The sequence below is a fragment of the Vidua chalybeata genome, chromosome 13 (assembly GCF_026979565.1).
Source record: "Vidua chalybeata isolate OUT-0048 chromosome 13, bVidCha1 merged haplotype, whole genome shotgun sequence".
Classification (NCBI taxonomy): Eukaryota; Metazoa; Chordata; class Aves; order Passeriformes; family Viduidae; genus Vidua; species Vidua chalybeata.
The window spans coordinates 12,432,027-12,457,075 of record NC_071542.1 but is presented as its reverse complement, the minus strand read 5'-3'; the positions used below and the strand labels follow the sequence as shown (position 1 = coordinate 12,457,075).

The following is a 25,049-nucleotide window of genomic DNA, read 5'->3' as shown; positions in this document are numbered from 1 at the left end:
TTGTGCATAATCCAGTCACTGTTTGCACACACAAGGGACACATCAGTGCCAACGTGAACATTTGCCCCCTTGATCATCATGAGAATGTTTTTAGAGCATCTTTGAAAACATCCTGCAGGAAATGTTTCTGGCATGTGTCCTCAGTACTTCAGTCTGTTATCTCTTTACTGGTGAGAGCTCTATGTGGCTTCTCTAATTCTACCCAAATAATGAAGTTGCCTGTTGTCCTCACCTCCGTGTGCCTGTGTGCCAGCCCTTTCCTGTCACAGCAGCTGACATCAGGTTTCTGGATCACACTGTGGTTTCCTGCTTGGAGAACAACTGGTTTATTACAAGTTGAAGCAATACTGCCTTCTGGATGGGGACTGTAGTGGGGAGATCCAACAAATTATCAACTATACCCAGACCAGCCAGAGAGATTTATGTGCCCATTTTAATCAGCATTGTGCTCATTTGTTTGCTTTCTCCTTCTCAGCAGAGCAAACTCTGGTTTCCTCTGAGTTGTGCAGCTGCTGTAAAGGGCAATAAGACAGCAGTGTCAGTCACAGCAGTGCTCCTGCACTTGCTGCATCCCAGGGTTGTGTCTGGAGCTGGAGAGGGGAGAAGTTTAACACAGAAATGAGCTGCATGCAATTAACAGTTTATGGGGAAGCTCGTAAAGGATCCAGCTGGTGGTGGCACTGGGCTGTTAAATGGCTTTTCTGAAGAAACTAGAATGAAAAATTTAAAAAAATACACACATGCACTGTTCAGTTAACAGAAGTTGTCAGAGCATCCTGGAATATTTCTTATTAATAAGAGTATAATTTCCAAGTTCAACATCAGATGTGCTTTGTGTTTGTCCCATGGAGAAACCTAAATGAGCTTTTATCACCGAGGATGCTGGAACAAACAGAGATGGGAATACTTTATGATTCTGTGACAGAGCTATCATCATGACATGCCAGCTGAGCTGCCAGTGTGACTAAGGTGCAGTTTGTGTCAGTTTGCTTGATTTAGTCTATTAATTATAATTCTATATATTGATATTTAGCTATGATTAATCTATAATCCTTCCACTTTTTAATATAATTTGATCATAAGATTCTAATAACAGATGAGACACAAACTGCTTGTTCTATTTCAGAATCTGTAGTATATTGTTAGAGTTCTACAAGGTTGACATGTGCATGCTGGACTATTGAAACAAGCTGCTGAGAGAGCTTTGTCATAGTATCAGTACAGCAAACATTTCTCTGACTCACATACCTCCTGCAGTGATTTTGTAAATCAGGAGAAAATTTAGAACTCTATTTGTTATCTGGGACATATTTCAAAGACATTGCCAAACAAAAAGCTAAATTTAAAAACTCTGGCTTTTGTTGTTGGGGGTTCCAGACATGCCAAAGGAACACGTGTCAGCAATTTTAGACTTAGTGGCCACGTAATTGTGAAATAGCCTTTTTCTTTTTTGTTATAGATGCTCTTAGATGACAAAACCAGAGAAATTTCTATTAGCTGTTTGAGTTACATTCACTGTCAGTCCTTTTTGTTTAATATTGGTGTCTGTTCAAGAATTTGTATTGGAATGAAAAAAGAAAGTGCACAGAAAAAAAAACTTTTCTTTTGTTTGTGTGTATGTTATTTTGCCCTAAGAGAATATTGCTTTTAGTGGTTTGATTCAACTGGCCTGTTGACATGGACAGCCATTGGATCCTGCACATATATCTTGTCTTTCTGTGCTTTATTGTATAATGCCTTCATTTCTGAATGAGTTTGCCTCCTGCCTGATGGTATTCTATTTCTCTAAATTGTCTGATTAGTTGGGGGGATGGGGAGACAGACTGTGACTTTGGCTATAGAAAATGTGACAGAGTGTCCAGTGCAGGGGAGAGAAGTGTGTTAGAATTTCAGATCCATCCTGCATCGTGGGGTCAGCACAGCTGAGCTGGAAAATGTGGTATGATTTCTTCCCAGCTCACACCTGAATCATAGACCAGGATTAATATATAGCCCAGTGCTTTAAATTGAAGAACCTTTAGGAGTTGTTCCCCAGGCTTGCTGACTTCTCAACCATCTGAGCTATACCTTGGAGATAACACCAAGTGAGGTCTGACCTTCTGTTGTCAGGGGCGGCTTTCCTCCAGAAGGAGTTATCTGGAGTATAGCTTAAAAATAAAATACTGCTGCCTAGCTCCTTATCTGAAAACTATTGCATAATGATTTCATTCCCATTCATGGATGGAAGTCAACATTTAGAGGTAGAGTAATACTGAACTTAGTGTTTGGTAGTAAGTTTATTTCAGAACTTCATTTTTGGATAGACATTTTTAGGTCAGTCTGGTGAGGGAGACTTTGAATGTATTCTGCATGTTTTCTTCAGTTCAGTACAGACAGAATAGGTGCCTTATATTGGGTAAACCTGGCTACTTACACCACAGTGAAGACTTAGGCTGGTATAGTTTCAGCTACTGAAAGATACCCACCTAAAACATGTGGGTTTGTTCGTGGCCATGTGTTGTCAGCGCTGGTGGCTGTCATCTAATTGCCTGGCAGCTGTTCCACTGCATTGCTCTGGTCCACTGTCACTTTTGTGGCTGCATCCAGCCCTTGAGCATTGTGGATCTGGTCCAGTGATTCATTTCTTGTCTGTGATGCATTTTGTAGTCTTCTCTTTGCACTTGAGCTCTAGACGTGAAAATTCATTCTGTTGGTGATAAGCAGAAGGATTCTGTGTGATACTCAAATCCCTGATCTGAACCTGTAGTAGTAATCAATCTTCTGTTTTAAATGAAAAAATTAATCTGTTACCCCTTCACACCTTTGCATGCATTCCCTCCCTCCTGTCCTCTCTTGAGCTGACTTGGTGATTGTCATCCCTTTGCCAAGCTGTGCCTGTGGTGTGTGATTCTGAGGGTTGGAGGGAGCAGGGTCCGGCCCTGGACCTTGAACAAGGTTGTGTTGCTTTGTAGTGAATCAGATCATCTCACTGATCGGTCTGAAAATGAACTTTAGCATTTAGAAATGCTCTTGACATGTGAGTTTTTTAGCAACTTTAAAAGGGCCCCAGCACAAGGGCTGCTGTGACACAACCTGTATCTCATCATCAAGGAGAAAAATGTGGTCTTTTGTGCATCTCACCATCCTGACAGCTCTTACTGAGGTGGTGCTGTGGTGAGAGTGTTCTGGATGGGCACAAGCACAGGGAAAGATGAGCAGCTGTCAGGAGACTGATAAATGTTGCTTTATCCACAGTTCTGGTAAAGAGAGAGGAGCAAGCAGATAAGTCAAAAGCTGGTCTTGCTGTCATTGCCTTGTTTGCCTCCAGGCATTTGACTCTGCCCTGGAAGTTGGTCTTGGGACAGCTGAGAAAAGAGCCGTCAGTCCTGTGGCTCAGAGTCAGCTTTGCTGAAATCTTTAGTGAAACCAGCACATAACTGGTCCTCCCCTGTGGGACCAGGATCAAGATTTTTTTGTTGGTATTTTTTTCAGCTCATTAATTTCTTGTTATCTTAGTTTCTAGTCAATGGAATTAAATTTATGTACTGAACACCAGTTGCTCTCCCTGGCTTTTCTAGGACGAATCCTGGATTTGAAGACAGGGACAGTAAAGAAGGAAGGTCAGCAGTCCTCCATGAGAATGTGCATGGGATCCAGGCGCTCCTTCATTTGCAGGATGAGGTATGCATTTACCCTGGGCTCCCATCGTGGTTCCAGTCCTGTCTCAGCTTAGACTTCAGACATTTTGTTGCACTAATTTGGCCTTGATTACAAACTAAAGCTGTAATGACACACTGCCATGAAATATTTCTAGAATACTTGCTTTAGGAACTGGAGTGAAACTGAAACTAGTCTTCCTTAACAGTTAAAACAGCACCTCATTTCTGTTGTAGTTATTCTTATGAGTGTGGGGTGTAGGTTCCTTTTTCCAGAGAACTTCATGACAGCTTCACCCCTGGAATTTTAGCCATTGTCTTTTCTAGTAAAGTTACTCTAATTGATACTTTGGGAACAAAGCTTTCGCAAGTGTTATGAGCACCCAGCTCTGTGTATTTTTTCAGCAAACCAAGGATATTAAAAGCATCTTAAAGATAAACAAGAATTCAGCTGCAAAGCTGCCAGCTATGTAGGAATTAGCCAAGCCTGGTATGAATTAACCAGATGTCAGCTGGCCGATGTTAGATAAATGAGTAATTGTTAGAGGGTTTTTGATTTGCAATTTTCCAACTTCTGGATTGTTTCAGCTTCTTTAAAGAAATTTGTCTGCCCAGTGTTTTTTTGGAGGGGCTTGTGAGCACTTCTCTTGTTTTAGTGCTAACAGGCTAAAATGCCTGTTGCTATTGCAATAAATTTTTGTCTGTGGTTAGGAGGGGAAAGGACATCATTGTATCTGTAGGCTATGTCCAGTATAAATGCTGATAACAGCACTGCAAAATTCATCACAGAATGAAGCACACAAAGCACAGTATTTGACACATTAAAATACAGATACCTGTACTTTGGTAATGTGGTGGATTTCTTCCAGTCCTGTGAGGGTGTTGAATGTGTGGATTTTGGGTGCCTTTGTAAGGTGTTTATAGAATTTATACCTGCAAGATCAGACTTCAGAGCTATAGAACCTTTTTCCTCCTTAACTGGGAGGGAAGAAATACAGCCTAGAAGAGCAGCACTGAGAACACTGCTTTTTTCTTCCTCCCAAGATGCACATCATGTTTTCTGTGTTTGTTCATAGAAAAGCAGGCCTAGTGTCCTGTTTGCAGTTGTTCCCCAGCTTTCAAAACAGTTCAGATTGCAGTCATTTCCTAGCACCCTGATTCTGTAAATTCCAATGCATGAGTGTGATTCTACACATGCCCATAACCCTACTGTTTTTGTATTTCTAAATCTTATTTTAGTTGTTCACTTCTTCTCTTTGGCAGTGACTGATAAGAAAAAAAAATTAAAGGAATAAAAGAAAATTCTTCTGAGAAGAATGGGCCTCAGATAATTTGAACTTTCCTTGTGGTTTCTTCTTTCATTGTTGTTATTATTTTTCCATTAAAAATGAACTGCTTTTACCCTTCAAACTATTTACTCAGCTTCAGATGGATTGTTGAGATTTTATAGTTAGGCATACTTATAAATATCACAAAATACACATGAGCAAGTGTTAAACAAAGTTACTTGACAGTGTAAATAGTTTGATCTTGCAAACATTATCTTAATGTCTACAGACATTGTAGCTGGTGTATGGCAGTGGAATTTTTCTGTCCAGGGAAGCTACAGGAACACTGAGATTGGTTTATGTGGACGTCTGGGGGCCTGACATATTTTTCTCTAGTTTTCACCCCTGTTTTATGGTATTTTGAAGTGTGTCTATTCTTTAGCCACCCTTGGGATATCAATTTCAAATAGTCTTTATACTGGGGGAATGTGGAAGGGAATCTTTTTCTAGTCTCTTTCATTTTTCTAAAATAAAGAAGATTTTTATAGCACATCTAAAAAGCTCAGCCTGTGGAAGCAGCATGTTCTATGTAAACACGAATATGCAACCTTTTGCCAGGAATAAGTATCTATTATTGTCTTCTTATACAAGTAGTAAGGATCTCAAAATGCCTTTTTATCATGTGTATTTACATTCATTTTTGAGCCTTTAAAATACTAATTTACTTTTAGGTGTGGAAATGCTCCTCTGGATCATTTACCTCTGAACAGAATAACCACCATGAGAAAAAGATACAGGTACTATTACTTAATTCACCACAAAGCAGCTGTAGTTGCCCTAAGCCCTCTCATTTGCCACTGGGCTAATGCCCACTCCAGGAGTGTTACCTGCTCCTGCACACACTGGATCCTTTTGCAAACCTAATCTCTTGCACTAATTGTTGCACCTAATCTCTTGCACTAAATGTGTCGCTCAGATTCTTTGTCTTACACCAGCTCCAGCTCTGAATCAATCTTAGATATCTTTCTCAGAGAAATATTACAGAAAACAGGTACAGCTTGACTAGCAGCATAACAGAGCTGGCAGTGTACAGAACCCTAGGCGGATTCTCGGGTGTTTCCAGCATAACTTACAAATACTGGTAAATCATTAGTAGCCATAGTTTGAAGGTATGAAGCTATTCTGCATGTCAGTGTGATGTTTTTGTGTTTCTTGTTCATTCAGGAATGGCCTGGGCCCGGTGAAAGAAGGAGAAGCACAATATGCTGTTGTCCACTGCACTGGCTATATCAAGGCTTGGCCACCAGCAGGTTTGTATCCCTTATGGAAGACTGCTTGCACCAAACTGTCCTGAGGACAGCTGAAAACCTGGCTCAGGTTGCCTTGCTGCTAGAAAAACAGGGAGAGTTTTAGTGGGGTAGCTGATTAAAGCTCACCTTGAGAAGCTCTTGATAAGAAGAAATCAGCTGTTGTACTCACTCAGGGCATCCCTGTTTTCCGTGTGACACCCTTCTCCATTTCATTGCCACAGAGGACCTGTAGGAATTGCCAGTAATGCAGGATTCCACAAACTGGGGCCAAAAGTTTTCAACTTATGTTGGTAAACCAATATAAAAATGGCCTCATTTTGAGAAAGTGGATGCAAAGGTTTGTGTACCTCTTAATGCTTTTATACTTAAGTACTGAATTGCAAGCACTTATGTATGAAAATGTGTAATTTCACTTTAGACACATGGAAGTTCTCAGTAATGGTGTTACTTGAGAATGTTCAGTATTTGTGATAAATTCTGTTTTGAGGCTGTTTTTCTGGGAATCAAGTCTTGGCATACTGCTTTGATCTACGGAGAAAAACATTTACCTGCTGGAACTCAGTGTTACCTATGGGAATATTTACCTTTGAAGAATTCCAAGAGGAGACAGTGGAGCTCATCCAGACCTCATTATGAGCGGGGTTACTTGACCTTGGCGTTAGCAGGAGTTGAAGAGGTTGTTTGCAATGCGACAGCGCCTGCTGGCATGAATCAAACCAGGAGCTGTCCTGCCCTTTTGTGGTTGTACACCATGGCCATAAATCACATTGATCCAGGGATTGTGAGTTCTAAGAGGTGGTTTGTACCAAATGTGTGCAGGGGTGTGCAGACAGCAGCGTGCAGATGTGAACTTCTTACCATTTTTTTTTTGCTGAAATGTGGTTTTGGAAGGTGAGGAAAACTGCCCCTCTTGTTGCTAATAGGATTTAATAGGAGTCAAGATGTTGCAATTTTGCTTCTTTCTCAAAAGTGTGAGAGCACAGTGTCTGTAAAGTGCTCTGGAAATGGATGTTTTTTTCTGTTTTGTGTTCTTCTACAAAAAGATGTACTTTTCTGTTGGTAATTCTATATGTAATTGAATTCGACCTTGATATACAGCATGTCTCCTCAAGAAGGTGTAGGTCAATTAAGATTTTGTTTAGCTTGAATGAGAATCTTTCCAGACATTATGGGACGTTTACAGAGATCTGACTCTTCAGGGGTGTATGTTGTTGATACAGAGCTACAGGTGCACGAACTCATGTCAGCACTAGGTCCTGATGTTGGCAGTGTGTGCTCTTCAGCCCCCAGTTCTGCAGGACAGCAGCTTGGGATTAAAATGATCTTCTGGCTCTTTGAGTGCCCAGTGGCCAGGTACCAAATCCCATTTGGCATTAGTGAAGTCTTTTCCCCATCCCAACTCTTCCAAAACCTTGCTGCTTATTACTTTATGGGAAGTTTTTATTTCACTGAAGGTCTAATGGGAGTTTTCCTGCCTAGTGCCTCTGTGTCTCTCCAGTGTTCTGGTGTGTTTCCAGAAAGAGGTTATAACCTGTCAGCCTGGACTTTGCAAAGACAATCCAGGCCATTTCTCAGGATGCATTCTCTTTACCTTTGTGGCTTTTCTCTGCAATTGTTTGTGTTTTCACTTCACTTCTCAAAATGGAGGTCACTGGCACTACACATTCTTATTTCAGATGAGATTGTAGTGATGGATAACACAAACAATAGTTCCTGTCTTGCCTGGCAGTGTAGCATCCTTCTCTTTAGTGTGGTGCATCCTGCAGCCATCCTAAGACATCTGATATAAATGTATATGTCTTCTAGGTTGCCTTTTTCACACTTGTCAACTGCAAATCTTGCTTTGAATTCTGTGATGTTTCAATTAGTAATATCAAGTTCCATCCTATTTCTGTTGCTTTAGCTTATGACTGTTACTGTTCCCCAAGTGCATGCTTATGCCTTTAGTAATGTTGGATTTCATCCCATTTCTATTACTCCACTCCTCAAAATCACATGGTGCTCCTTATGATATCCCATTGCTCCTCCACAGTGTTAATGCCTCCAAACTAATCCTAAGGGATGTTTTTGATTTTGACAGCCTTATGTGGAATTTCATTGGTCTTTTATGTTACCATCCAAATTGTTACTTCTATTAGTCACGTCTGGGTGTCTTTTTCAGGGCACACAGAATTGAATCAGGGCCTTTTCCATGAGGGTTTATTTGCCTTCCCAGTCTTCCCCACTTTGTGTTGGTGATTGTCACGTATCCATTGGCTTTCAAAGTTGAATGGGAATATCTATAGGCTGAATTGTTCCCCTATATGTTTGAGTAAATAAGTGACAACATCACTGGATTTGTTGTCTTTTCCAGTGGTAATCCAACTATAATCTGCAAAGCAAATGAGATAACTACAGCAGTAATGGAATTTGCCAAGGTTTCTCTACCCTGTAATAAAATTACTTTGTTCAAATCAGCAAGCCCTGCATGGTCTCGGGATTCTTGGGGATAAATGGGCTTGTGCTAAATCACAGCTATTTAAAAATTCAGTGATCAAAAAGATAATTTTCATTTATTTTTCAGTTGCCAAGTGGACACCAGTATAAACTCCAGATCCTTTTCTTTCAAAGCATGCAGTGTGGCATGTGCATTACATAGCTAATATACAATATGAAGTGTACTTTCACAAGCAAAAGAACCATTATTATCAAATGTCTTTAATCTGTACTTAGTCTCATTTGTTTAGCACTTGGTATTTTCTCTTTCTGGGTTGAATTGCATTGTTTGTAGCCAGTGTTCAGATTTTTAGTCCAACGCTGAATAAATCAGTGTTGATACAGAAGCAAGAAGAGAATTGCTTTGTGATCATTATTGGTGTGATAGACAATTTGGCAGTGCTGCTGCAGGGATGAGTCTGTGCAAATCTGAAGTCATCTGAGTACTTCAAGCAGGTGAAAATGAATGAGCTGCAGACAGCTGGTGGCATATTTTAAGGACTGGATTTGTGTTATGGCTCAGGTCTGTGTTCAGCATGAAAACACTGGCACATCCAGCCTGCCTTTGTGGCTTTTCTCACTTGTGTAGAGCAGCAAGGCTCATGTACTGGCAACCTGTCTTCAGCCCCTTCTTCACTGAGAAAGGGGAGAGAAAACAGAGGAAGCATCCTGCCTCACCCTCTGTTCAGGCTGTGTGTTGTTGGTCTGTTAATTTTTCTCCATTGTGCCTAAAAAGACAGGTAAAATTAAGATCAAGTGCAAAAGCAGGCATGCAATGCCTACACACTTCTGTCCCCACAGGTTATATGCTGGCCTCAAGTAATCAGGTGTAAACTTGGTGTGGAAGTCAAAGGAAAAAGGAGTCAGATATTTCAGATGGATGCTCCAGCCAGTCATGTTGTATGTTTGGTTAAATAATGAGAGTGTGGTGTTGGGTTATTTTGAATGAGGTAAAAGGACCCCTTGTTTGAAGCTGGCTGAGCAGCAATCCCACCCTTTGTCCCTCTGTTCCCAGCAAAGCAGCACAGATGGAGCTTGTGATCCTCAGCCTGGACAGTGCTCCAAGTTCATAGCCAGTCATAAAACTGAGAAGTGCTGACCTTCTCCTGGGGTTTTTTTTCCTGTTTTCAACTTAAGCAAGATTTGATTTTCTTCCATTTTTTTCCCCTCTGAATACCTTATTCCTGGAAGGAAATGAGTCTTCTGTGGTCCATATGATATTTTCCTAATAGGTTTGTTTTGCTTTCTTTTTGTGGCATAAGATTTGGTGGAGAGAGAAGATAAAGTCTGTCAGGATGTTGGTAGTTTTCTGTAAATCAAAGCCAGGATCTGCACAAAAGCACATAGTGAAGCAAAAAGATAGATACATGTTTTGAAACTTCAAATAGAGTCACAGAATAATGTTAAATTCAGATAATGTTGAAATCTTTTTTTTCTCTTTAGTTAAAAAAGAAACATTTTAGTCTTCCAAGTCAGACTTACGGTAACATCTTAACCACAGCATGCCAAAGCTGTTAGGTTATTTTAAAGTTTTGGCCAGAATCTGGACATTTGTGCAAAGTACTCCCTCTTCCAATACAAAACAAAATAGTTGCTGGATATTCCTTGCACTGCTGTAATTTTTAAGGCTTTATTTATTTTTTAAAGAATGGTTAATTTAGTTTTTATTGGGATTTTTCATGAGATTTTTATCCTTAGTCTGCTATCCACAGCCTTTTTTGTGAAAGCCTATTTCCATTGTTTTGTATGAGAGATAAAGTCACACAGTGTAGTTCCTTCCCTGGCAAGTAACTATCAGAAGTGCATCTAATGAAGACAGGCATTATCAGGGAGTTGCTAGTGACCACTTAAATTGCATCTTTTTAAAGAATTATAAATAATTTCTTTTTTAGTGTAGTGAAATAAAACCATAAATCCATCAGTGCTGTTCTGTGTCTTGCAGAAGATGTGGGGCAGAAGGGAAAGAAAGCAGAAAATGAAGCTTTTCTGTTGTTAGAGCCAACTGGAAGCTCATTGGGAAAACTAAAAAGTCCTTATATCCACACCAACACATGCTGTTGCCCTGTGGGAAACTGTTTGCTGGTATAGAGGACACTTGGAAATTAAATATAACCTCTGATGGCACAGCATTCTATTTGTGATGCTCAGTTGCAGCTTAGCTGTGCCAGTTGTTGATGTGAACTCAGGCAAGCACAGCACTGTATTTATTATTCAAGAGGGCTGTATATTTGGTGTTGAGAAATAAACCCTCTCCCAGGGTTACACATAAAGAATGTGAATAACTGAAGTATGTTTATTTTGTTGATGCCCCTTAAAGGTCAGTTTGGTGGCTGCTTTCCTCCAAGCTCTTACAACTTTTTTTAGAGGTAATGATGGGACTTGGTGGTGTTAAGGAGCAATATTGCATTTTGTTAAGAGCTGGACAAACTGGTAGAAAGTGCAGTGCACATCTTTATTTACCTGTCCATACTGGAGTGTGTTCAATAGGAAGTGTGCTAAAGCAAAAGTAAATCTCATCTACAAATGGCACCGTCTCATATAAAGACACCCAGAGTGGAATCCTTGGAAATATCAGCTGAAGAATAAAGAAAATAATTTCTCTCTGTGGAATGCTGCCAATAATAGCACCTACATTGCAGAGAAGCAGAAAATATTCTTGTCATATTATTTTTCTCTAGGCACTTTGGGAAGGGGTTAACAATCCACTGGGTGATGTATTGATTAATTCCAGGCAGATTGGTTTTTACTCATAGAGTGTCTTGTGGCATAACCCAACTAAGGCATTTTCCAGTTTGCTATACAGACCAAATGTAATCCATCTTGGGAAAAAAAGGAAAAAAAAAAAGATGAAAATTAGAACAACAGCCTCCCTTTGTCAACAGAGTGACATCAGAAATAATGTTTCTTAGCTGGGTTTAATTTTGGAGGTTGTTTATGTTACTTTGATTCTATTTGAGCAGTAGCAAGCATGGACCAGGTTCCTAAAAAGGAAATCACTGTTAAAAGCTACAGAGGAAAAAAGATCATGCAAAGTGGAAGCTGTCCAGCTGTATCTTTGCTGTCCTTTGCAATACTCTGTGCCACTAAGGAAATGATTGGAAAAAAGCTTTTGAGGCCAAGGGAATGTGCTTTAAATGTGTCCTTCTCAAATGCAAAACTCGATTTGAAAGGGATCTTTTGGTTAAGATTATCCAGCTAGAATGCTTCAAGTTATGTCCTTAAAACAGCACTTGTTAGATGAGATAATAATGCTCCTCCTTTGTAAAGCTCTTGAGACCCCTTGATAAAATTCTAGTTATCAGTAGGGGGCTGCAAATAATGTTGTGTACCCCAAATTGTGAAGTTATTGCAAAGCAAGTTTCAATATATTACACAAAAACATGGGGTGGTTTCTCATACTTAGTGTACTTTATTTTATTGTATAGTTCAGTGAGGACCAAAAAATACCTGTAAAATGCTGCTTGGAAGCTGATTGTCAGATAAGATTCAACTGTTTTGATACAAAATGACATTCTTAGAGATTACTCCATTCAGCAGCATTTTTAGTGGTTTTTCAGAGGTGTCATTTATGAAAGTGGTGTGCTGTCATCCTCTGGACTGTCCAAAGATTGGCTTACACTGGGGATTATAAATTTAAAAAATAAAGTGGCTGTTGTTTCATAAAAGGTAGCTGCTTTGCAATTAATTTCGTTAATGCTGTGACGTGCCTCTTAAATGATTCACTGCCTGTTGTGACTGAATTCCTTGAAAATCCTTGTGAAAGAGTTTACAGATCACTTAAAATAGGTCAGTGGTGTCACTTCTGGAAGATGTTTTTTCAAGTGTTTTATACGAATTTGGTATCTCAGTACTGGAGCTGGGAAATAGCCTTAGCTCAAGGCTTAGCCAACAAGCAAGTAAACAGTGCTAATCTGAGTGTTCCTAATTGTGAAATGCTGAGATGGAAGATAGTACACATGTATGTTTTGAAACTGTTCCTGTGTTTATAGTAGTTACTCCTGTTACACAGCTGGAACGAGCAGTGTTAGCAAAGCATACGCATTTTTTTCACTCTTTCAACATAACAACACAGGTTTAGTCCATTATAGAAAAAAGTAAAACCAGCTGTTCAATATGAGCACGGATTTAGTGATTAATTTAGGCTGTGCCTTGTTTTTAAGGCTTATTATAAAATATTATTCACAAAGAAAACTGAACATAGTGTGCATTCACTGACCATAGTTAGTGACCCCATTGTTCCATAAGGTGCTGGTGGAGCAGCACTCATGGAAATGTTACTGTCCATCTTGGTGTATAATGGAATTTTAGTATCTGCTTTTGTCTTCAGCAGCCAAACTTGCTGCTATGGGTACTGTGTATTCATGTGAGGTATACAGGATTGATACATCATCGGATCTGAACCCAGAAATAATGACTGAATCTTAGAGAAGAAAATGAGGTTATTTTTAAGACTTAAAGCATCTAGAAAAGCACAGAGCCAGGACAGCAGCATCTCTGTTTATCCCAATTTCCTAATTATAACAGTATTTGTTATTGTTTACTCCAGGAATGACTATACCAGAAGAAGATGCTGATGTGGGACAAGGTAGTAAATACTGCCTCGTGGCAATAGGAAGGCTTCAGGTAATGCCAGTCTTTCCATATACAAACTATTTCTGAAAGCATGGTCATTGTTCTGGTGTGTTTATAAAAGATTTGCACACTGTTTTGCTACTAGCCTGTAACTTTTAACATGCCTCCAGTTTATGAAGTGCCTTGATGTCTGTGCAGTCAGTGACTTGTCTAGAACTTGTCAGCAGAGCAAAATGAAACTGATTTTGATGCTGTATGTGTGTACTTAAATCCAGTAACAACAGCAGGGAAGCTCCTGATGAGTGTGCACAGACCTGCCATTCTTCAGCGTGTGTAGTGCTGGGGTGTTGGAGGTAGTGAGAAATGTGGCAGTACAGGTGCTGCAGGTGGTGGGTTGAAGTGACCCCCAAAGCCAGTGATATGCTCCCTGGCATTTTTCCAGTCATTCACTCTCTGACTAATCAACTACTTGGAAAAATATGACTGCAGGAGTTACTCTCAAAATGGTAAAGATAAAGCAGTCAAGAGGCACTTCAGAAATCATAGCTTTATTCTCAGCGTGTATTGTGTTACACATTCAGATGAGATGTGAGCTGAAGGAACTGGGAGAATAAAATTTTCCTTCCTTTTTGTGCAGGGGGTTGCAATTGTTGTAGTGCATTTCCTCCTTTGTGCATTGCTAAGCAAAGTTCAGAGCTCTGAGCTAAAGCAGTCATGGTGAATCTCCTTCACCACAGCAGGGAGGACAGTTTTTATCTTCCTGGTCTGGGAATTCTGCCATGGGTGAACATGTTTGAGCCTCTTGCATGATCCCCTGGACTCGCTGCCATCTGCTAGGAGGGGATCACTCTTCCTGACAAGGTGGAAAGATCCTTTCACAGGGGCCAAACCCATCTTACCCGAGGTGAGCAGCCTGCAGGTGTTAGCACATCTGCAGAGTGGCTCTCCATGGCCGTGGCAGAGCTACACAAGTGCTGCAGGATGGGTTTCAGGTTAATCACGCTTTCATAATCAAGAGAAATATATTCCACAAATGGAAAGAAGGAAGTTATGGGGTTTATGTGTTACAGCTTCCAAAGAAAGATGATTTCCAAGTAATGTCAAAACGTCTGTTACGTTAGAGGAGCCATTGTGGTATGTGAGGACGGGCAGGAGGGAGCTGTGTGGTGGGTTAAATCAGAAAGGAGTCAGGGTGCACAAATTAAAAACTCATGTTCTCTAACAGCAAGTTGAAATCTTGCATATGGTTAATTGGCTAATCAGTTCTGAGTTAGCAAAAAAATGTGATTTTGCTCATTTTACATTGTTAGCAGAGATAGCTCTGGAACTTGTAAAAAAATCAGTGGTCTCCTTTGTACCTCCAGTGGGAAAGAATAGATAAGAAGTGACCTGATAGCACAGATTTCAGCCAGAGAGAAAACACACAGTTCTTTCTGGTGAGATTTGAGAAATATTTAGAAAACTGTGTTTTTCATTATGAGCAGCCACTTGCTGGTCTATTATCCCCTACCTCAGCCTCTGGAGGACTTGGTTCAGGTGTTTCAGGTGAGGTTCATGTCACCTGAAACAGGAGTGATTAGTCTGAACAGTGCTGTTGGTTAGGTCTACAGATAATGGGTTGGTTTCCTATCCTAAAATGCGTGTACTGCATTGTCCTCTGCAAGTCATTCATTCTTGGTTGAGAGAGATAGGAACCACGATGCCTGATGTGCTGCAAAGTGAGATGAGTCCAGCTGGACTTATATTCTCAGTATATCCCTCCTTCCTGGGAACCTCTGGTGTGTTTGTTTCTCTGCTGTGCTGTTAATCCTCCATAGATGCCATGGGGTGAGATATTTGCCCTGCAAACTGGACTAAAGGCTGTTCTGTCATTTATCTGTGCTGTTGTTTTATTTTACTTCCTTCAGCTGCTAGCAGTCTGCCAGCAGATTCTGTCCTTTAGCTGTGGGCTCAGATGTGCCTTTGGGTGACTGGTGTGGACTCTCTTGGCCCTAGGTGACCAGCTCTCCCGTGTGCATGGACATGAACGGCATGTCGGTCCCCACGGAGTTCCTGTCCAGGCACAACTCTGATGGAGTCATCACCTTTGTGGACCCAAGGTGCATCAGCGTCATTGGCTACCAGCCCCAGGTCTGTGGCCACTGGGAATGTGGAGAATGGGTGGAGCTAATGCAGAAAATCCCAGTTGCAAGCATGAAGTATTTGTAGCTGATAATTCATACATCAGGCACTGAATGCTGTTCGTTTTTCTTTGCTGTCCACGCCTCTGTGTGGGGTATCTGTTTATACCTTTAGATCTGATTAAAATTCCAACAGCAGAATGCTCTGAGTCTTGCACTGCTTTCCAGTGAAGACATTTCTGTGATAGAAAGTTAACAGTGCTTGGAAAGAGTTTTAGTCCTGTAGACCTTTGATTCTGCCAATCTCTTGAACAGTAAGCAAACATAATTTACAGCATCTATTTTCCTTTAGGCTTACATCTGCTCCTCTGAACAGGAGGCTAGTACAGAACTGAGTAGAATAGTAAATGAACCACAGTTCTTCCTCAGATAACTCCCAGCAGTTGCAATTTAGAGGCAAAAGTAGTTCCTTGTTCATTTGCTTATTAATTTTTTTTTTAATTTTAAATTGCTTTATTATAAGTGCTTTTACAAAAAATAGTGCCATTAAGTGAGCTGTAGTAGCAGATGTCAGTCAAGACACCATTTCACAGGTATTAGAAAATAACTTAAACTTTTTTGTAAAAACATGGGGCATGATGCCTACAAACCTTGTTTGTATGGTTCATCCCTGATTAACTGAGTAGTCTCATTAAATGTGATAGATCTTGTGTTTGCAAAAATGACTTGTAGGTCTACATGTGGATTTGTGTTGTAGATTGGGTTTTTCACATAATTTTATGTTTTATTCTAGGATCTTCTGGGGAAAGATATTTTAGAATTCTGCCATCCTGAAGACCAAAGCCATTTGCGAGAGAGTTTCCAGCAGGTACTGTGTCCTGCTCCTTTTGTTCCACACTTTCTTATTTTGTTATTATTTTGTCCACAGAAGTAGTTTTTATTTTATTTTTATGCAGGAGAAGAAGTGGCAAGATACAAAACAATCTGTTGGTCAGTTATCAGTTGGTTAAGCTGCATAATAAATGGTAGCTTAAACTGCAGCATGGGTTGACAATATTTTCAGAAATAAATCTTCTAGTTATATATTTGGGTTTTTGCTGCACAGAGTGAACTGTTTTGGAGTTGCCTGTGTTGATCCCCCTATTTTAAGTGGTAATCAAAATTATTTACCTTCCAAGATGGGCTGTTGACTTGGAAGTAGTTACATCCCTCTGTGACACTGGATTGTTTGTAACTGAGTTCTCTGCTAGCACAGATTATTTGCTTTTTCATGTACTTTAATGAAGTTGCACCACTTTACATCTACATGTAATTTGGCCCTTTTTCTCTGTTAGAAATTGAAATGTACAAGGAAGTAACAAAAGAAATACAACATACAGGAAGAGTTACTGGTTTGGATTAATTTTTACCACAGGCCGCATTTACATCAGCTGAATCAGTGACATTTATTCCATTGCAGAGCTTGCTGTTTCAGCTTGGTCTGGGACATGCATTAGCAGGGCTTTCCCTGAGCTGCCTCCTTATTGCTGGGCTTTTCCTTTCAGTGCCTTTCCTGCTGCACCAGAACACCCAGCACAGGATGTTTAACCTGGTGCTGAGGCTCAGTTGATCTAATCAGTTGATCTAAGTGGTTCCAGATCAGTTGATCTAAGTGGTTCCAGATTTTCTAACAGCCAACAGCTCAACCAAGTTGTGTTGATCCATCTTGTGCTGGATGCTGAGATGTATTTTCAGCTGTGAAATGTGGATATGAAGTGACTTCTGAGTAATTTGTACAGCCAACCGTTTGTTCAGGCATGGCATGCACAGACAGAGCCTCTGGGGGAAAAACAACTAAGTACTGTGTCCCTAGAACAGATTGTGAAACTGAGGTTTTGGTCTCTGCAGAAGTGTTGGAGATGGTGTAAGATATTCATCCTTCTGAGCTGTTTCTCACCATCCCCCCTGCAACAGGGACTACCAGCCCCATGGTCAAGTGTGCCTCCAGTTCCCATGCACAGACTGACTGTAAACAGCAGCTTTTTTAAATTCAAGATGTTGATTCAGAGGCTGTGAGAATTCAATGCTTTAAACAGGTCACCATACCCAGAATATCATCTCTGCCTCACCTCGGCTGGGGATGTGATGCTGCAGCTGAATCCTTCTGATCTGTCACCAGGAGTCAGCTCCTGCTTCCCCTCTTCTCTCCTGCCTGCCCTCCTCCCCACCTTCCTGCTGCCTTGGTGCTGGCCTGGGTGGACTTGCTGGGAGGGCTGAGGCCCTAATTCCATTTGCATGGAACTTCCAGCCTTGGGCTGGTTCAGCTCCCTGAACTGGTGCCTGATGGCATCAGCGGCGCAGCAGCGGTGAGAACACATATGCTGTTTTTCAGTTGTGCCCAATTGATTGATTCCACTCATCTGTCCAAGGGACAGTGACAGAGAGCTGCTGGATAATGGCCTGTCAAACATCCTCTGCAGGGAATCCATCCAGTGATTGCCTGGGTCTCAGCAGGGCTGACTAATGAACATTGCAGTTAATGACTTGGTCCTCCCTGTGTTCACAGGGAGGGACATCAGGCTGTGGCAGGCTGCCAGTGTGTCCTAAACCCGCTGGGGACTCCACTGTCACCACTCACTGCTAGGCATGTGCATAAGTGATTTGCTGCATCAGGGACCTGCATGATTTGCTTAAGGTCATGCAGAAAGACAGCAGGAAAAAATGCAATTAGAAGTGAAAGTTCCTGTTCACTCAATCTATGTCCAATCTATGAAAATACTGTGTTGTTTCCTTAGCAGGCAATGCCTTCTTGGGTGTATTTTTGTTCAGTACAGTAGCAGATTGGAGCTGTTATTCCCATCATGCAATAAAAGACTGAAGTAAACAGTTAAGCTTTGCACCAGGTGGTTTTTATTTCTGAAGAATGTAAGAAAGTAAAGTTTAATCATTGGCTTTGAAATTTTTTTCTGCTAGTTTGTTTGTGTGCTCTGTCTTAAGACAGTTCAGGATTTTCCCACCAGCAATCTCTCTGCTTTATATATTATTACAGAATTACTGTTTGCTTAATCAGGGTTTCAGGGTAATAGATCACTGCCATTTGTTTTATTATTATTAGTTTGGACTTAGAAATATCTTAATTAAAAAGGTAACTGTGATTTCAACTCTTTTTCCTTTTTTCCTAAAACCTGAAAACTTGACACTTCTGATTTGCTGACAGAACCAGGCTGGTGCATGACAGAGGAGGGAGGGAGGGAGGGAGGGAGGGAGGGAGGGAGGGAGGGAGGGTGAGTTTTGCAATTTTTGGTCAATTGCCAGTATCTATCTCAGAGCTTTGTTTCCTTGGGAAGATAAATTCATTCATCAGGGTGGGAAAAATCAGGCCAGAATAAGATAGTCTCAAGGCTAAGACAAACAAATACAGGTTAATATCAAAGGGTCCAGTATACAGTTGGATACCCAGTAGAATAGTATTCAGATTGCACACTATACACCAGCTCTGTGGTTTCTGCCCTGGGTGTGGTAGTAGAAAATTGCTGATAAAAGAATGTTGCTCAGTGAGCTCAGAAAAACCCTGTAAAAGCATTAAAAAGGCCCCAAGAAAACCAACCAAAAGTCATTTACTTCAATATGATTTTGAACTTCCCTGGGCTTTGCTAAAGCTTGTTGTGTCTTCTGTTTGCATTGTCTTCTATTTACATTCTTCCATTTAGTCCCATATCCAGTTGATTAATTTGAAGTGCAAATCTCTGAAAAAAGCAGCATTGGAACATTTTTCTTAATCTAATTGCTTGTCAGTGAAGACAGAGGGTAAATAGTGGGACTTCTACTTTTAGAGAATCCAGGCTGCAGATAGCCAATAAAAAGTAAATTCCAGATGTTAATGATTAAGAATCCACAAGATGTGGCATTTATTTGCAGTAGACCTTCCCTTTCCTTCCTTGAGGCAACCCTGGGATAGCCTGGTAGAAAAGCTGTAAAATATAAACAGAGATAGGCCAGGTAAGTGCCAGCTGAATGACTTAAAACCATGAAAGTTTTCTTCTGGCTTAACCCCAGATTGCTGGATAACATGTGAAATGCAGTTGCAGGGCCAGTGTGAGAAGATTGCTTTGAATGTACTTCAGTACTACAGTACTGCTTCTTAATCCTCACTTGGTGCCCAACTTCAGCTACCAAACCCAGACATCTGAAGTCTTAGTTACAAACAAATGGCCTGTGCAAGCAAGGAATTTCTACTATTAAAATGGACAGTGGCTTATTAGTGTTCTCTCCATTCAAACACTGTCTCACTCTTTTTTCTGCTGAAAGACAAAAGCAAGTGTTTCTTGCTAGCAATTTGCCATCCTAGAGAGTCTTTTAATGTGTTTGGGGTTGGGGGAACCAACACCTGATGCTTTCTAAAAAAACCAAAAAGTAAACACCACTGTGTTTAAGCATCATCCTAAACTTTGATGCTGATTTATCACATATATTAATTGTATATTAATTGTATCTACTTGGGTATCCAAGCAGAAAAGCAGTCAACCTCAAAATGGCTTTTCTTTTAGGCTTTTGTTTACCTGTAGTGATTGGTTTATCATTTACAGATAAACATTTAAAAGATCCTCAGTTTGGTTTCTGTCAATCTCTTGATAAGTGTTTCACATTAAAACATTCTTAAAGTTTCTGTGTTGGGATTACAGCACAACCTGATGATTGTCCTGTGTCTGTATTCTTTTTATAAGCAGGCATTTTGTACGACAAATGGAAATTGGCATTTTGTACGACAAAGCATGAGAATTTCAATCTGAAGGAGATAGCTGTAAACATGGATACAATTTTGCATATTCTCTCCAAATTAAAAATTCCTCTGCTGTCCCCGTAGCTTTCTGGATTTCAAGTTTAAAATGCACCAGTTGCTGCTGTTGACTATTCATTTGCACAGCAGATAGCAATCTCCTGTTATTAACCTTTCCAAATGGCTTTGCAGGTGGTGAAACTGAAAGGTCAAGTCCTGTCTGTGATGTATCGTTTTCGCACCAAAAACCGGGAGTGGATGCTGATCAGAACCAGCAGCTTCACATTTCAGAATCCTTACTCTGATGAGATTGAATACATCATCTGCACCAACACTAACGTCAAGTATGTGCCTTTCTGGGTGCTCCCCTCCGTGGTTTTGAAGGGACTGTAACCATTCTTTTTCGCTGTAAAATACATCCCAATTTTTTAAGCAGATGCTTTTTGTTTCTCTCTAGCAGTGCAGGCTGTAACAGGGTTTTGCTGCATCAGGAGATCTCCCAGTGTAGCTGTTTCCCTGTGTCATTATCCTGTGATGCTTCCAGGGCCTGGCTGCACTGGGGGGAAACGTCACTTATCTGTTATGTCATTAGACAAGGCCATTGATCTCAGTCCAGGCTGCCTTGAACTAATGCAGAGCTTCCAGCAGCACAGCAGCTGCCCTGATACTGGAGGAAGGTTAGCCTGACTCCTGAGCCAAAAGAAAATTCCGTGTCCATGTTCATTGTGCTCATACCATTCTGTAGTTCTGGGCTCTTCTGCTTCAGCTGTGTCTATTTTACGACCTAATGAAGCTAGCAGAATTATTTCCTAGTAGGTTTGATTGGGAAGGGTTCCTAATAGTTCAGATTTGATAGAATATCCCTAAGTGTGAGGATGATCCAACTCCTAATCTTAAGAGGAAAATGAAATCATCTGTCTTGGAATTAATATTTTCAAAAATCTTTCATTTGGCCTCTTAGGAGGAGGTCACACTCAGAGTATGGTGGAGGTTGATCTCTGTGGACTGAGCAGAGATGCTTTTGGAGCCTGCTGAGTTCTCAACCAGTAACTGCAGAACCTAATCTGGCCTTTATTGCTTTATATTGTGAGGTTTTTTAATAAATGTTTCTTCTTTCCAGTATAAATTTAATCTACTCTTAAAACTAAATCTGCTTCTGGTCTGACCAGAGATTTTTTTGCCAAGTCTTTAGCTGGGAGGAAATTACTGGGTTTGAGATCTCAGCCTGTTAGACCATATATCGGAAATGCTGAATGAGCAGTCTGCTGCTGGAGGTGCCTGCTGAGAGCTCCACTGCAAAACCAAACCCCTGGGGCTTTGGCACTGGAGTTTGGAAGTGCCTCTGGCCATTCCTTGGCTTGCTTCTTTGGCACATACCTGGACTGGAAGGGCTGTGCATTCACTTACATGAAACCCAGCATCACAATTGTTTTCCTCTTTTTGTTTTTCTCCATACCCAAAAAGTTGGGCTAAAACTGAATAGTTAAGCTCATTGAAAACAGGCAAATGTGTCTTGAAATCAGACAGCTTGTCTGCACTGTGCATCAAAATAGCTATTTTCACATTTCTGCTGTGCCATAATACTTTTTCAAATAATTTGTATATGCGAAAACAGGCCTGCAAAGTAAAAAACATCTTCTGAGGTTTGTCCCAGGCTGGCTTAATTGTGCTTTGTTCCCAAGAGGCCACGGATGAAAAAGTGGGGCTGGAGGCTTATGTTGTGTTGACTCTGGGAATGCTTTTTTCTGAGCCTGCACTGTACAGTTCAGCTTGGCACCACAGCACTCCCTGTGATGAATAGGACTGTGCCAGCTCCTGGCTCTGCTTCCATCTCTCTTGCTAGGTTTGAATAACAACCCAGAAATGCTGACCTAATATGGAAGTTGCCTGCTGCTACTTTGACAGAGGATGTTCCCTCTTTCCTGTCATGTTGAAAATGTTCTGAAATGGGCAAGATACAGCCCATTATACTCCTGCTTTTGAATAGTAGAAAGAATGCATTATTCAAACTGGTTTTGGTTTTCCCCTTATTCTCTCCCAGTTCTCAGATTTCCAAAGAGGACTTACTGTAAAGTACTGCAGTTCCTGCCTGTTTCTGGCTTTTTTTTTTTTTTTTTCCACATTTGGGGTCATGTTTTGACTTTGGATTTCCTAGCTGCCCTGAAGAGTTGTACGTCATGGTGTAGCTGGTGATTGCCAACTTCTCATTAAGCTGCTGCTGGGACTGGTGGTTTGGCACCAGCCCTGGTGTGTGTGGCCATCCTTCCATGGTCCTGGAAGGTGCTCTGGGTCCAGCAAGGTGCTTCCCATGGAGACCAGGCAGGGATGCCTTGCTCTGCCCAGCTGAAGGCACAGAGACAGATTTGATATGCCTATCACTGTGGTAACCTAGGCAGCCTCATAAAAACCAGGCTTGAAGTAGTTAAAAATGCAGCATGAAATCGTAAAGACAATGTAGCCAAAAAAAAGTGGATTTAAATCAGTTTTTAACTGAGGATTGCTTAAAGCCACAGTACTTACATCTGTGTGCATCTGTTAATGGAATAGCTCAAGTTGGTCAGTGAACAGCATTTTCCCAAAAGACTGTAGAGGGCAGTGATGATTCCGGTTCTTCAGGGATTCATTGATTTTTACTGTTATTTTTTGGCTTGGTTTGGTTGTTCTGTTTCCTTTTTTTTTTTTTTTTTTTGCTTTTTTTAAATAAAGATACTCTTTGGAGCTTCACACAGTGAAATGTCCAAACTTGCTTTTGGTACAGAAGGATAAGGAAATATTAGGTTCAAATGTTCACTTAGTTCTTTGCAAAAAAAAAAAAAAAAAGAAAAGCAAATAAAACTTCTCTTGGTTTCACTTGGGTGTAGTCATCCAAGAGAAACTTCCTGGAGAAATGAAGCATTTAACATTTCACATTTGTGCTGTGTTGGGCTGAAGAGTCCCCTGTTTGACCACGTCTTCCTGTGTAGTTGAGACTGTTTGATTTCCAAAGAGAAAAAATAATTGTTATCAGTGTTTATTTATTATACAGATAGAGCAGTGTTTGAATAAAATAATGTTGTGGTGGCAGGTTATATAAAGGTCTTATATGTACATACATTGATATGTATATACATCAAAATAAAGAAGAGATGTATTTTTCTGGCCTGTGTGGAATATCTGATGTTTCATTTTTGGAAGCTGCAAGTCCTGGGCTGCACTGTGTGAATTTATGAGTCCTGTGGTTGTCCTGAGACTCGAGATTCGTTGTGTTGCAGTGAGCTGGCCCAGGTCGCTGCTGGAAGCAGCCTGCTGGATGAATCAGCCTGTGGGAGAGATGCTTTCTGCTCTGGGTTCTCCTGGGCCAAAATCCTAAAGTGATCAGCTCTGCTGATAGAATTGCAGTTGGTGGTAGTGGTGGTAATGACTTTCTCGTGCTCTCATGTCATCTGTGGTCTGTCTGATTCTGATGTTAGACAGACCCTTTCACAGGGGTGAGTTGAAGCTCTAGGCTAAAAGAGGGAGATACTGAGAATTTCTGAAAGAGGATTTTACAACCACAACCCCAAGGCTTTTACTACTTTGCTTTTGTCCAAACCAGACACAGGAAACATGTGTGCCTGTATTACATAAAAATAGCTTGGTAGGGATGCAGGATTGTTGCTTCTCTCCCACCAAAGAGCTTGTTAATTTTGAAGTTCAAATCACTTTTGTTTACTCTGATGCCTGGAAAGGGAACCAGTGACTTCAGTTTTCATAGACAGAGCTTAACATCCTCTCAAATGTCAGAAGAACTTCCACACTATCATCCTTTTTCCTCTATGTGTATTTACTAAAATAAATTTGAAGTAACGGTCAAAGCCTTCAGATTTGCTGAACCATTCTTGTCCAAGCCAAGGGCTTTCCTAGTTTCATACTGAACCTGTGGGTCAGTACTGTTGACCCAGACAATGCCTCGCTTGCTGTGTTGGGTAAACTGTAGAGCCAAGAAGTTGTTCATTTATGCTTGAACCCCTGAAACTGAAAGTGAAACCAAGGACAATTTTTGGGTTCAAAGTTAGAGGGCAACTTCGAGTTTTGCCCCAAACTGATGGTAATCCCTTGTTCTGTTTCATTTTTACTGTCCAGCAGTTGGGTGACTGTTGGCTGTCAGAAGGGCTGGTGAGATGGCAGGGTCTGAAGCAGCCACAGCAGCAGCACTGAGCTCTCCCTGGTCGGCTGCTCCATGAATTGCTGCACATTTTCTTTCAGGTTTCAAGCATCATTTAAACTATTTATGCAGTAGCAGCCAACAACAACAGAAGATGCTACCCTGGCTTTGCATTTCAATCTTAATTAAGTGCAGCATAGCTTGCACAGGGTTCAGGAAAGATACACACAACTATTTGGTTTTTATAGGAAATGGATTTTGGGAGGTTGTTCCCAAAGTTCAGTGCTGTTAGCACAATGTGGTGTTTATATTGTAGTGCAGCTTAATGAGTATTAGAGATGAAAGATAGAGAGGGGCAAAGGAGCACTAAGTTAGAGAAGTGCCTACAAAACAAATAACGAGTGAGTGTGCTGTTTGGTTTGGCTCATTTGTATGCATATGGCTGAATCAAGAAAACATTCTTTATAAGGAACAGAGGAGAACCTAATGTGCTGTTTATTGACACACGCACCGAGTCGGTGGTAATAAAAACAAATGAAACAGTGTAATTAGCTTTTACATTAACAACAGGATTTAATGGGTGTTTGTTGTCCACAGGGTGGTATTTAGAAACTTCCCCATAGATTCCCCACCATTAAATTGCCTCCCATAGTTCTGTTGGAAAAGTTTACATTTTATGCTTGTGAACAAGGAATGTCTTTTCATTCCAGAGGTAATTTTTAGGAATTTTCTGTTTGCTAAAATAATAGGGAAAATCCGTGGCTCTCTAATGGCTTGGAGGACTGCCTTT

At 40.7% G+C, this 25,049-nt stretch overlaps 1 protein-coding gene across 4 annotated transcripts in view; it reads left to right on the top strand.

Annotated features, from left to right (window-relative positions):
• ARNT2 (aryl hydrocarbon receptor nuclear translocator 2) overlaps window positions 1-25,049 on the top strand; it is a 97,196-nt gene that overhangs the window by 51,683 nt on the left and 20,464 nt on the right. For all 4 annotated transcript variants that reach the window (XM_053954801.1, XM_053954798.1, XM_053954799.1 and 1 more), the window contains 7 exons: window positions 3,558-3,660; window positions 5,635-5,700; window positions 6,128-6,213; window positions 13,235-13,311; window positions 15,256-15,390; window positions 16,174-16,248; window positions 20,329-20,480. In XM_053954801.1, coding sequence (XP_053810776.1) covers window positions 3,558-3,660; window positions 5,635-5,700; window positions 6,128-6,213; window positions 13,235-13,311; window positions 15,256-15,390; window positions 16,174-16,248; window positions 20,329-20,480 — 694 coding nt within the window. The remainder of the gene's footprint in view (window positions 1-3,557; window positions 3,661-5,634; window positions 5,701-6,127; window positions 6,214-13,234; window positions 13,312-15,255; window positions 15,391-16,173; window positions 16,249-20,328; window positions 20,481-25,049) is intronic.